This window comes from Narcine bancroftii, chromosome 4 (genome assembly GCF_036971445.1).
Source record: "Narcine bancroftii isolate sNarBan1 chromosome 4, sNarBan1.hap1, whole genome shotgun sequence".
In the NCBI taxonomy this organism is placed as follows: Eukaryota; Metazoa; Chordata; class Chondrichthyes; order Torpediniformes; family Narcinidae; genus Narcine; species Narcine bancroftii.
This window is the reverse complement of record NC_091472.1, coordinates 120,511,544-120,524,737: the sequence shown is the minus strand read 5'-3', so window position 1 is coordinate 120,524,737 and position 13,194 is coordinate 120,511,544. Positions and strand designations below refer to the sequence as shown.

At 38.7% G+C, this 13,194-nt stretch overlaps 1 protein-coding gene across 3 annotated transcripts in view; it reads right to left on the bottom strand.

The window, feature by feature from the left end:
• Positions 1-13,194, bottom strand: part of pi4kab (phosphatidylinositol 4-kinase, catalytic, alpha b) — a 162,684-nt gene that overhangs the window by 16,189 nt on the left and 133,301 nt on the right. For all 3 annotated transcript variants that reach the window (XM_069932623.1, XM_069932624.1, XM_069932625.1), the window contains 7 exons: positions 11,064-11,231; positions 6,200-6,253; positions 5,328-5,448; positions 2,659-2,788; positions 2,040-2,110; positions 1,778-1,850; positions 1,488-1,558 (listed from right to left, as the gene is read on the bottom strand). In XM_069932623.1, coding sequence (XP_069788724.1) covers positions 1,488-1,558; positions 1,778-1,850; positions 2,040-2,110; positions 2,659-2,788; positions 5,328-5,448; positions 6,200-6,253; positions 11,064-11,231 — 688 coding nt within the window. The remainder of the gene's footprint in view (positions 1-1,487; positions 1,559-1,777; positions 1,851-2,039; positions 2,111-2,658; positions 2,789-5,327; positions 5,449-6,199; positions 6,254-11,063; positions 11,232-13,194) is intronic.

The following is a 13,194-nucleotide window of genomic DNA, read 5'->3' as shown; positions in this document are numbered from 1 at the left end:
ATTACCTTTTGGAGGGTTTATGCTCTGGAGTATTGGTGTCCCCATACCTCACTGTAATGCAGCCAGTTAGCACACTTTCCACTCAAAATTTGCCAGGGTTCTGGTGTCATACAAACCTCTACAAACTCCTGAGGAAGCAGAGGACCTGATGTGGTTTCTGCACGATGCCACTAATGTGTTGGATCCAGGAAAGATCCTCTGAGATAGTGACCACCAAAAACAAATTTGCTCACCCTCTCCACCTCTAATCCACCAAGAATCACTGGATTGAACACCTCTGGTTTTCCCTTCCTGAAGACAATAGTCAGCTCCTTGGTTTTGGAATCTCCTTCCTGTGTGCTGACTCATCACCTTTCTTTATACAACCCACTACCATGGGATCATCAGTAAATTTGTAGGTGGCATTATTGTTATTCCGAGTCACACAGTCATAGGTACAACTTTACAGAGATGATTAAAAAGTCAGATATTGGGCAGGAAAATTATTGACTCTTACCTGGCCTACAAAATAGAGCAATAAAAGATAGACAATAAGTATTTCCCATGCCAATGACACCCACAACAAATTAATTAACAAATAACAAAAGTGAGCCAGTTAAAGAAGAAAATCTGCAGATGTTGGGGTCAAGTACAATACACAAACGTCCTGGAGAAACTCAGCAGGTCACATAGCATCCATAGGAAGTAAAAGGTAACCAATATTAGACCTCACTTGGAGTACTGTGGAGAGTTTTGGGCGCCTTATTTGAGAAAGAAGGGTTCAGAAATTTACTAGAATGACACCAAGAATGAAAAGGTTAGCATATGAAGAATGTTTGACAGCTCTTGGACTGGGCGGGGTGGGGGGTGGAAACCTCAGAGTCATTTCAAGTGCTGAAAGGCCTGGACAGAGTAGGTGTGACAAAGTTGCTTCCCATCGCAGGGGATCTAACTCAAGAGGCCACAATTTTAGGATAAAAGGTTGTCAATTTAAAAAACAGAAAAGCAAAGAAATCTCTTTTGCCAAAGGGTCACGAGTCTGTGAAACTTGTTGCCTCAGGCGCCAGAGGAAGCAAGGTCATTGGGTGCATTTAAGACAGAAATTGACAGGTTTTTGATTAATCAGGGCATCAAGGGTTACAGGGAGAAGACTGGGGAGTGGGGCTGAGTGATAAGAATTAGCTCATGATTAAATGGCGCAGCTTATTTTTGCTTTTGATTCTTGTGATCTTTTGAATATTTTGGGCCTGGGTGCTGTGTGACCTCTGAGTTTATACAGCTTTTTTGTGTATTGCCAAAAATTGAATCTTGCTTTGCTGGCCCTGCCCATTATCTGGAGTCAGCAGCTGGAATTGCTAAGAGTTAAATAAGAAATTATACTTTAAAATAATTTTACATCTCACTGTAAATGTGTGAAAAAGAAAAAGTGTATATCATGGCTATTGTGATTTATGGTGTGAAAAATAAAAAAGTTAAAAAAAAAAAAATAATTTTACATCTCTACTGACCTTCCCTTTCCAGTTCAGCTACTCCACATCGCTTTACTTTAAACTTTGCCAGGTATGGAGCTTTTGCTGCACTGCAAGATAAAAAATAAAAATCTGGACAGATGTATGCTTGTACATTGCTGCCTAACAACATACAAGACTTTAAGAATAAATGCACAAAGCATACCACTCTTTACAGAAATGAAAAAAATTCATTAAATTTTTTTTAGCTATTCAATGTCAAATAATTCTTTCTAAATTAATAAAAAGGGATGGATGACTAGAGTTGCAAATGTACAGATAATATTCACCTTTGCATGGGAGTTCCTGATTTATAGTCTATATCCAAGACAATTGCTTCTGGATTACTGGGAAGGTAACAACCTGAGAACAAGACAACAGAAAAAACATCTGAGAGCACATTCTTTGATTATTGTCCATTTACTGGTATGAGAACCAAATTAAGATAGATTTCTGCCTTGACTCCCTAACTACAACAGTCCAATTTTGGGGGCAAATAGAATGAGAAACAAAAGGAACACAAATGGGAAGCTAGAGAAGGCACTCTCTTACCAGGCTGGACTTTAACCTCAGACAAGGCCTTCAGACAAGCTTTTTTCCTCTCTTCTCCTTTAGGATACGGCCTAAAAATAAGGTACAATCACTGTAAAAATTCAATGATTCCTGCATTTCTGCTGGACTTAACTGCTTTCTATCCTGGAAGTTATTCTAATTCGTACATAATCAGATGAAAAGGAGGGGAGGGGGGGGGGGAAGGGAGGGGAAGAGAGAGGGGAAAGGGGGAGGGAGAGGGAGAGAGAGAAGGGAGAAAGAGAGAGAAGGGAGAAAGAGAGAGAGAGAGAGAGCGAGAGAGAGAGAGAGAGCTGGGGGCAGGGGAAAGGAACATCCAGGGATACGGACTGGGCAGACAAAGGTAAGGCAACATTTGTGAAGGAAAATAACAGAGGATTTTCAAGTGTTATTATGTGCCCCCCCAGGATCCACAGATCTTTAGGAAGTAATAACTTTAACTAGTTAGTTACACACTAACTTTATTGGGTAAAGCAAAGACCAAAATAATCTGCATATTTTTACAGTAGGCTTCCTGAAACAGAGGATGATTATTTGAATGGCAATACTATTTATTGTGCAATGTGCGATTATGAGAGATTTGGAGAGGACCCGGTCTTACTTGATAATGGCAGAAACATTAGTGATCTTGCTGAAGAAGTCGTACTCTCGCTGATAGAAGTCTTTCGCTGGGCCGGACAGTGACACGGTGATCTCCTCTATCAGTTGTTCCAGTAAGTCACCAATATCAGCTGCCAACACACACACAAAACTTTACTATTATAAAACCCTCCTAACCGGACAAGCAGGTATTTGGTTGCTACTCGTAACAACACCCAACACACTTTTATGTCACTTTTTGTTATTTCCAAAGTAGATCAATACATTCTTCAGTGAACCCAGTGTATTTGAAGGGAGTAGGGAATGAACAAGTAGCACAAACCCAGACCACAGTGGGGCTCCAGCTCCAGTCACACACCCTGCTCGCACAGGCGATCAACATGCTGAACCTTCAGGATTTCCGATCGTGACCAGAGCTTCACTGAAGACTTGTATCTATTTGGGATCCAGATGCTGGCATTCTGCAGCTAGAGCAAATTTAGTGCAAAGTATGCAAGAGACAAGTCATTATTTTCTGCAGTCTTTCACCATTGCCATTGCTCTTTGTTTTGTTCTCTCCCCTTGTGTAGATCTGCTGACATTCTCAAAGCAGATAGGGCAAGCAGCCAGCACATTTTCTCAGTCTGATGTCAAACATAATTCAACAATTTGGTTACAGGTAGTGACAAGAACTTGAGGATTTCCACCCTTTAATTTTCTTGTTTTTTTAAAAGAGTGGCTGCATTTTGGCTTTGTGTATCACCCCACCCAGTCACACTCTGCAAAATTATTGCGCATAGAATTTTGAATCATCTCCCTCCAAAGCAATGAATCTGCTGAAAATATGAGAGACACTTCCTCCCTCCTGCTGAGAGGTGACCTTATCAAAGTTTATAAAATCATATGCCTAAATAGTTTTAAATAACATTTTAAGATTTTATTTTATAACATGCGAGAAGCTGATTCTGTACGATCCAATTATACCTAATTAACTTACAACCTGTATATTGTGGAGGGTGGGAGGAAACTGGACCACCCAGGGAAAACCCACACAGGTCACCGAGAGAACACACAAACTCCTTCTAGACAACGCCAGCTTCAAACCCAGGTTCTTGGCACTGTAATACAGTACAACGCTGATTATCCAAAATCAGATTCTCCGAAATACTGAATGTTAAATTTTTTTTTCGGATAAATGATGATATTTGAAACAAATCAGAAATCCTCATTTATCCCAGAGCTGAACTGACTGCGGACCTCGGGCTCCCAGCAGCAGCGGGGACCTTGGGCTCCTGGGCAAGATCGTGGACCTTGGTGGGAGGTGTCTGTGATCGACCGGGAGAATTAAACATTTTAATGCTTAAAAAGCTTTCTCTTGTTGTTGTTTAAACACTGGTACAAGTGATTTGCTGTTGCTACTGGGATGTTTTTTTTAAAAAAAGAACAGTTCTCCGAAAAATCATTTATTCAAAATAGGCCTGGTCCCGACCATTTCGGATAATCAGAGTTTCACTGAACTGTCGTGCTAACCGTGCCAAGGTGGATGCTCATAGTCTTTTATCCAGGATAAGGGAATTGGAATGGGAATTAGAACATTTAAGCAGGTTCGTGGATAAGAAAGGTTTGGAAGGATATAGACCCAATGAAGGCACATGGGACTAGATCAGGAATGATCTTGGTCGGTATGTTCATGACTCTAAATTTAAAAATAAATCTCCCTACTTTTAACAAGGCTGAGAGTGCAGAGAAGAAATCACCAGTATAATGTGGTCACCCTGAGAGGGATTAGACAGGGGGCAGTAGAAAATCTCTCCCTTTGTCCAGCACCTCGCCCCTTAAGTACTTTTATCCATCATTCTTAACCCCTCCCCACTTTACCAATCCCTCAGATGTCCCCTGTCCAAGCCCTTCTACCCTGTCCTCCAGCGGATTATTTGCTAGCGTTGCATTCATCTGGATAAAGAAATGGTATCTGCACTCCTGCCTCATGCTTTGGAGAGAGTGAAAAGGTTTGGAAAGTGACTGAACATCTGCAGAATATCCAACTCTGATCTTGTATTCCATCTGAGCACTCTTCAACCAAACAACATTAACAGAGACTTCCCAGAGGCTCCCTCTTTCCCTCCACCTCTGTCTCCTTTCCTCCAGCTCTCCAACCCCATTCCTTCTTTCTGAGAGCTACGCGCAACCCATTCCCCTATCAATATCACTTCCCTGCTTTTTTTTCTCTTTTACTCTCTCACCTGTATCCACCCATGATATTTTGCCTGTTAACATGCTCACATCCCCTGCCCCATCCTTCCTCCTCTCCCACCTTTTTATTCAGGCACCTGCCTGTTTGTTTTTGAGCCTGATGAAGGGCCCAGACCCAAAGTGTTGGTTATCTTTTACGTCCTGTGGATGCTATGTGACCTGCTGAGTTTCTCCAGCATGTTTGTGTATTGTATTCAACCTCAGCAGCTGCAGACTTTCTGGTTTCTGACCTATCTTTTCAGGCTGAGAGTTGGTGAGGGGGGCAAATTAAATTCCTGGGCTTTAGTTACCCTCAGAATGTTGATGGGAGGAAATTCGATACACAAACCCAATTATTATTATACTGGTACTGATTTAAAAAAAAATTGTTATCAATGTCACAGTGAGGCAAGGAATGAATCAATGGCTAAACAAACCTATAGCAGGCTAAATACTTACGATCTTTATGATTGCCCTCCTCGTCAGTGAATATATTCGTTTTCATGTTCCAAATAAACTGATGACCTAAAAGCTGTGACTTGGCAGCTGCACACAAGATGTACTCCCTTACGTATCCCATCTGGAATATTTGAAAAGAGCACTGGTGAACAGGTCTACAAATGAAGTTGAAACTCTAATAGAATAAATAGATTTTTTTGTTCTTTACAACTGGAGAATTTAAATGAAAATTAAAATAAAATGTGGAAAGACAATCTAGCATGAATGATGATAACCATACAATGAGCAGACTGTTGTAAAGTTTCAGAAGGAACCTTAGCTGGGCTTGCCCAATATCTCAGTCAAAACTCATGGACAGATTGATAACGCTTCAGAAATGCCTAACAAGCCCCATCAAGGAGGAAACAAGGGATGAACTAACCAGTGACTTTCAGAGTGTGAACGAATAACACCCGTGCAAAAATATGCTTGTACTTGGAGAGTTTTTGGGGGAAAAAAAATCATAAAATCAGAGACTTCATAACTTAATGTATACTCTTCTAGTTGGTGCATCTTATGTACCAGTTTCACTGCAGCAAGAATGTTCGTGAATTGTACTTGTGGAAATGATATGAACTCGTTATCCATCATTATGATTATCTATTAGAAGTACCATGTAGCAGTCATGGAAATTCAATATGAAGAAAACCGAAAATGGCCTTCAAATTACTTGAATGTAACCTCATTCTGCAACGTTTTTCCAACAGCAAAAATTAGACATTTTACTGAGTTTTTCAACCTTTTGTTTCAAGATGGCAAACAAAATATCACTATAAATGAGAAAAATACATTGCCATTTATCTTTTATCAAATTAATTCAATGCATTCCATACCTTATCATATCTAAGAGCTTGGACAATTTGTGGAATATAAAAGAGAATTGCATCCTGTTGGAAGAAATGACATGAAACAATAGTGAACAAGCCTGTTACCAGAAATACTTATTTCAAGGTGTTCAAATTGTTATCACATTTTTCAAAGATTCAGTTATAGAGGTTGTTTTGAGAGTGGACCAATTTGATATCTCATACATAATACAACATGAAAGACACAGTACAAAAGTGCAGAGTTACAGAGAGAGATCATTTGGAACAGAGCAAAGCCAACATAATTTTACCTGTGTGAGGTTCATTCACGAGTTTGATAACGTGCATATGGCCCGGGTGGGATGAGTCTATTAATGTTTCTTGCTTTTCCAAGACAGCAGGAATTATAGATGGAATGACCTGAACCACGGTATAATCAGATGCTGGAGCTTGGAGCAAAAAATTACCTGCTGAAGTAACTCAATGGGTCGAGCAGCATCAGTGGGAGAAAGAGAATGGTTGATGTTTTGGGTTGGAGCCCTTCATCATAAAGGGTAATGATGAAGGGTTCCAAGCCAAAATATCAACAATTTCTTTAAGCAGTCACTGAACTATGAAAACAAATAGGAGAAGGGGGCAACAGGAAAAAGTACTTAAATCAAAAAGATAGCTTGTGAAGAACCGTTAATTCTCAAGAATTCCCTAAATTGAGTCCAAATTCTCTACCTATTTCTCATTAACAGATTATGTGTTAATTTAGAAAAGATAAATAGTAAAAAAAATCCTAAAATTGCCAACATGAAAGATTTTGAGAACTGCAATTCCATTTCTACCCAATAGGAGTGATTCACTGACTTATCCCCAAATGTAATAATGAAAGTAAATTACACATGTTAAGTGCCCAATTGTACAATCTAAAATAAAATCTGGAAGTGATCATGTGGTCTTATGAAAATGGCCTTTATTTATACGTGGTTTTTACCCCTGCCATATACTAGTAGAAATAGCTGAATCCAGCAAGCTGAAAAAGGATTTGGGGATAAAAATTGGAATGCTTGAAAAAGATACAAAAATTTAGGTAAAATATTCATTTTAATCGAATTAATACATCCTATCATTGTAATAGATAAGGGTGACCAACCCGATAATGATAGTTTAATCTTTTGGAGTAATACCCAGAAATACCTAGTCTTATAACCATCTTTTTCAACCATCTTTGTTGAACGCAGGTTTTAAGGAATAGCATAGAATAGGTATTCAAGGTTTTAATGATCTCTTTATTCGAGATAATTTTGTCTGTCGAACAATTATCAGCTAAATTTAATCTTTCCAATAAACACTTTTTTAGATATTTACAAGTTAGACATTTTGTTCAATCTAAGCTTCCAGATTTCCCACAAACTTCTAACACTAATATTCTTGATTTGTTTTTTAATTTACGTATTTTTTCCACCATAGTGGAATAATATCATGAATTTATAATAATTTATTGGATTTAAAAATCAGTTCCCATGATTGGGAACGAGATTTGAACTTAACGTTTTCAGATGAAGATTGGTACTCTTCTCTCAGTTTGATTAATGATTCTTCATTTTCTACAAGACACTGCTTATTACAATTTAAGGTGGTACACAAAACTCATGTGTCCAAACTTAAATTATCTTCTTTTTAATGTAGATATTGATCCATTATATGAGAAATGTAAAAAAAAATTTGAAGCTTCCCTGATCCAAATGTTTTTGGAGTGTTTGAATTTAGAGAGATTCTTGAAATACATTTTTCAAACTTTATCAATGTTTCTTAAGATTCATTTGGAACCTTGCCGTTAATTGCTTTGTTTGGTCTTTTTTGTGATTCAGAAAAACGTATATCGGCATTGCAGGAAAAAAGTTTTAGCTTTTACCACATTGATAGCCAAATGAGCAATTTTATTGCAGTGGTTATATGACATAATGTCCTATTTATGTTTAGAGAAAATTAAATATATTAAAGATATAAAGTTTCAATTTATGAAATAGTGGGGTCCATTCTTAGAATTTTTTTTATAATTGGAAGAATTAACAATTATTGTATGTTCCAGTCATTCATTACCTGCTGTTCTCTCAGGACGGGGGTGGTGGGTGGGGGGATTAGGAAAAATGTCACCAGTGGTTTCACATTATTGATTTTTTAAATTAATTTATAACCTTCATTAGATTAAATAGAGTTTTTCATTTTTTTTTCTTCTTTATTTTAAATGTTACTTAAACAAATGGGTTTAACATGGTCACATAGATCATTTCAATTAAATGTTTTTGAGGTACTATAAATAATTATTAATATAGTTTGTTTTTGTGTGTGCTTATACAAATGAATTATTATGTAAATAGTCAATTCGGTATTATGCTTATATGTAAAACTCATCTTTTAAAATGAAAGAAAAAGACAGCTGATGGTTTTTAGACATTTTTCTTTGAAAAGGAATTAGATACAATTTTCTTTGGTATTGCAACAGAAGTGCCTTAATGACCAGCATCTGTAGTTTTAATTTTGTGTGAATATCATACAGAATTAAAATGGTTAACTCCCCCTGATAACCATCTGTTGTGTGGAGGAGGCGTGGCCTTCCTGCCTATTCTGAAACTCATTCACTATGTCGCGTACATTTTTTTCAAAGTTACAAAGTTGTAGACAAAGTTACGGTTTGCAGGTAGAGTGTCAGTTAAGGTTGGGCACCAACCACTGGTCAGTGCACATTTTGCCAATGGCTGGTTCAAGCCACCTAATATCCTCATTGGCTGGAGTCCTGTATTTAGCACCAGCACAGAGGACATTCACTCTCTCTGCCTTGTGGTGATGGCCCTGGAAACCGCTCCATGCCAGGTCGCTCTGTAGACGTTGCTTCAGTCATGGGTAAGGTGCACACTGCACTGAAGCTGATCCGTGGTATTGCTATAGCTCAAATTGCTATAGATCAATACTGACAATAGAGCTACTGCTCTCACTGATAAGGGTCCAAGAATGTGCACTGCGGCTACAGTGGTACCAGATCCATCTTCCCTTATTCAGGGGTCTGGTAGGATGCATATAACCCCTGCTTAAAATGTGAGAAAGTCTACATCATCTGTATAAATTAATAGTTGTGTACTGCTTAATGTTCTCCTGGCTTTATTTTCATCACGATTTTTCACCACACTCCCTTATAAATTGAGTGCGTATGTTTCCACGCTCTTTTATTAATTGTCATGTTAATAAAGTTGTGTTTCATTGCAAACCCTTGTGTCCAGACTTGTCTCTCTTTGAACCCACCAAATCTGACACTTTTTCAACAAAACACCATCTCAAAGTTAAAAGTTAATGCTGTCATTTGCCATTAGAGCTGTAATTATCTCTAATGGAATTTTTAGTGATGGGCCCAGTGACTAATCAGTAAAGTCACTACGGAGGACAAGGATCAACACACAGACCAGGCTTGTCGGAGCTTGTCTCTGCAAAAAGGTAATGTGTATGTTATTGCATGCAAGAGGCACCTTTATAGTGACTAGGGCTGGAAGTGGGGAAGAAGACTCACCAACAGCTCTACTTCGTGAGGAGTTTGAGGAGATATGATGTCACCAAATACTCTTGCAAATTTCTACAGGTGTACCGTGGAGAACATTCTGATTGGTTGTATCACTGTCTGGCATTGAGTTGCCGATGCACAGGACAGGAAAAGATTACAGAGAGTGAACTTGGCCAACGCCATCATGGGCATCAGTGTTCACTTCATTAAGTACATCTACAAGAGGTAGTATCTCAAGAAAGCAGTGTCTATCCTCAAGTACCATCACCATCCAGGCCATGCCCTCTTCATACTGCTACCATCAGGAAGGAGGAACCTGAAGATGAATACTCAACAGTACAAAAACAGCTTCTTCCCCTCTGCCATCAGATTTCTAAATGGACAATGAACAGACACTACCTCACTTTCTCTTTTTAAAACAAAATGTAATTTATAGCACTATTTGCACCAATAATGCTGCCATGAAACTATGAATTTCATGTTATGTTCATGACAATTAATTCTGATTGTGCAGTGTTGGGGAAAGGAAAGAAATAAAGACAGTAGGTTGAGGTGAAACCAGTTTCTTTGAGAATAAACACAGAGTTTATGTTTAGATTAAAACGATTTAACAGCAAAGCACACACACCAGTCTGGAACATCATCATTAACCAGTATCAGCTTAAGATACTTAAATTACACTTAAGATGTAATCCAAACAATACATTTCTTTTTGTATTCAACTTACACCTAACCCTAACATATTATTAGTTTAATTATTATACATATATAAAAAAAAGAACCATATCAATTGGACAACTTCCTGATGAACAGCTCTGGCTGAAACAATGACCATCTTTTGCCTTTCACATATACTGCCTGACCTGCTGAGTTCTTCCAAAATTTTGTGTGTTTCAACCGGTGCTGTTAGTGTAGTGGTTAGCGCAACACTATTAAAGCATCAGTGACCAGTGTTCAAATCCGCTATTGTTTATGAGGAGTTTGTACATTCTCCCCATGTCTGTGTTGGTTTTCCCCAGTTTCCTTCCACTCTCCCAAACGTATGGGGTTTGGTAGGTGGCCTGGGTTTTATGGGTCAGAAGGGCCTTCTACCGTGATGCATCATTAAAATTTAAAAGAATCAAAAGAAAAAAATTATTTAAATAAATGTCAATGGTCTTGGATTCACGTGTATAATCTCTTGCCGGAGAATGTGGTTTTATGACGAGTAGAATGTTAGCAATAATGCATGACAGGATGTCTAAAGAATGTTCGTGGCCTTTCAGGAAATATGGGCAATATATCCATCTTATCTTCAATATTATATGTGTCAAGCACCCAGGGACTTCATCACATTGCATTGTTTCTTACCGGAGGAAATGACCGCAGTACTTTCACAGCATACTGCGCAGTCAGCGGATGTGGTGGATACAAGCTTGAAAAGTAAGAAAGAGCTGTTGGTGGATCGGTGGGTGCCCAACACAAAATATGGCTCAACTCTGGGGCATCAGCATCGATTGTGTGCCATGTGACCAAATGCTACAAAATAAACACCAAGGGAGGAACTGTTAGCCTACCATCTAAAAAAAAATCCACAGAGAAATAACTGTATAAGTAGTTGATTTTTTAACCAGTTAATAATTGGAATGGGTAACAGGTTTAGCAGTTGCAAAATTTTACAAACAGTTCTTTTTTCAATATGCAGTGCAAAATAGCTTTTACTGATATCCATGTATAAGAACTAAAAATAAACAGGAGCAAGAGTTGACCATCTGGCCCATTGAGACTGTTCCATCATTCAAAAAGATCATGGCTGATCCACCCATGGACTTAGCTCCACTTATCCATTTGTTACCCACAATCCTTCATTCCTTTAGTGTTGACAACCATCTATCTGTCTCTTAAATACATTCAAAGAACTAACTTCAATTGCTTCCTTGAGCAGAGAATTCCTCAACTTCACTACTCTTTAGGAGTAGCTCCTTCTCATCTTTGTCTTGAATCTACTCCCCAAATCTTGAGGCTAATTACCTTAATTCTAGTCTCACCTATCAGTGCAAACAGCCTTCTTATTTCTATCTTATTTATTCCTTTCATAATTTTTTGTCTTTTTATAAGACCTCCCTTCATCCTTCTAAACTCATTAGTATAGACCCAGGCTACTCAATCGCTCTCCATCAGTAAACCCCCTTTTTTCTGAAATTAACCTGGCAAACCACCTTTCCACCATCTCCTTTTACGTAAGAAGACCAGAACTGCACACCGTACTCCAGATGTGGTCTCAGTTACAGCAGGACCTCTCTGCCCTTAAAAGGGCAAGCTATTATTTGGATGGGAAGAAAATTCAAAATTTGGAGGTGCAAAAGGATTTGGGAGTCCTGGTGCAGGATACCCCAAAGGGTAACCTCCAGGTTGAGTTGGTGGTGAAGGTGAATGCGAACGAAGATTTAGGAAGGGGGCTGTCCACGTCTGCTCATCAGCTGGTGGCTGATGAGGCGAATGCAGGACAGACATTTTAAGAGGAAGAAGGAAACATAAATTAAGGTTTAGGAAGCAAATGAATGGAAGGGCTCATGAGAATTATATGGTAGTCACAAAGGAACTGGAGAGTTAGACAGGGGAATGAGAAGGCCTTGGCAAATAGGATTAAGGAAAACTCAAAGACATTTGATGCATATGTAAAGAACAGCAGGATGACTAGAGTGAAGATAGTGCCATTTAAGGATAAAGAGGCAATGTGTGTCTGGAGGCAAATGTAGTCCCCTTGTTTAAAAAAGGTAATAGAATCCTGGAAATTAATGGGGAGGATTCTTAGGGACAGGATTTACGAGCTTTTAGAGAAGCATAGTCTGCTCAAGAATTTGTCAGCATGCCTTTGTGAAGGCAAAGGAGATAGGGAAGGTCTTAAATGAATGCTTTGCTTCAGTGTTCACAAGAGAGAGGGAACTTGTGAGATCAGTACAGAACAAACTTATGTGCTGGAGCAAGATGAAATTAAGAAAGAGGACGTGCTGTATCTTCTTAAAAACATTAAGATTGATGTTCCCGGTGACCAGTCAAGATATACCCCAGGTTACTACAGGAAGCAAGGGAAGCAATATCCGGGGCATTGACAATTATCTTTGTGCATGCAGACTTTAGTGTTTTACCTCCAACTTTGTGTCCTTTCTGGCTACAGGAGGGGTACAAGAGGAATGGAGAATGACAAATGCCTAATTGAGTTTTTTTGAGGAAGTAATGAAATAAATTGTTGAAAGTAGGGCAATAGATGTGGTCTATATGGATTTTATTAAGGCATTTGACAAGGTCCCCCATGGCAGACTCATTCAGACATGGGATACATAGAGCATTGGCTGTATAGATTCAGAATGAGCTTGCCTGCAGAAAACAGAGGGTAGTAGTAGATGGAATGCATTGTGCCTGGAGATTAGTGATAAGTGGTGTTCTGCAGGGACCTATTCTGGGGCCCTTGACCTTTGTGATTTTTTAATAAATGAGCTGG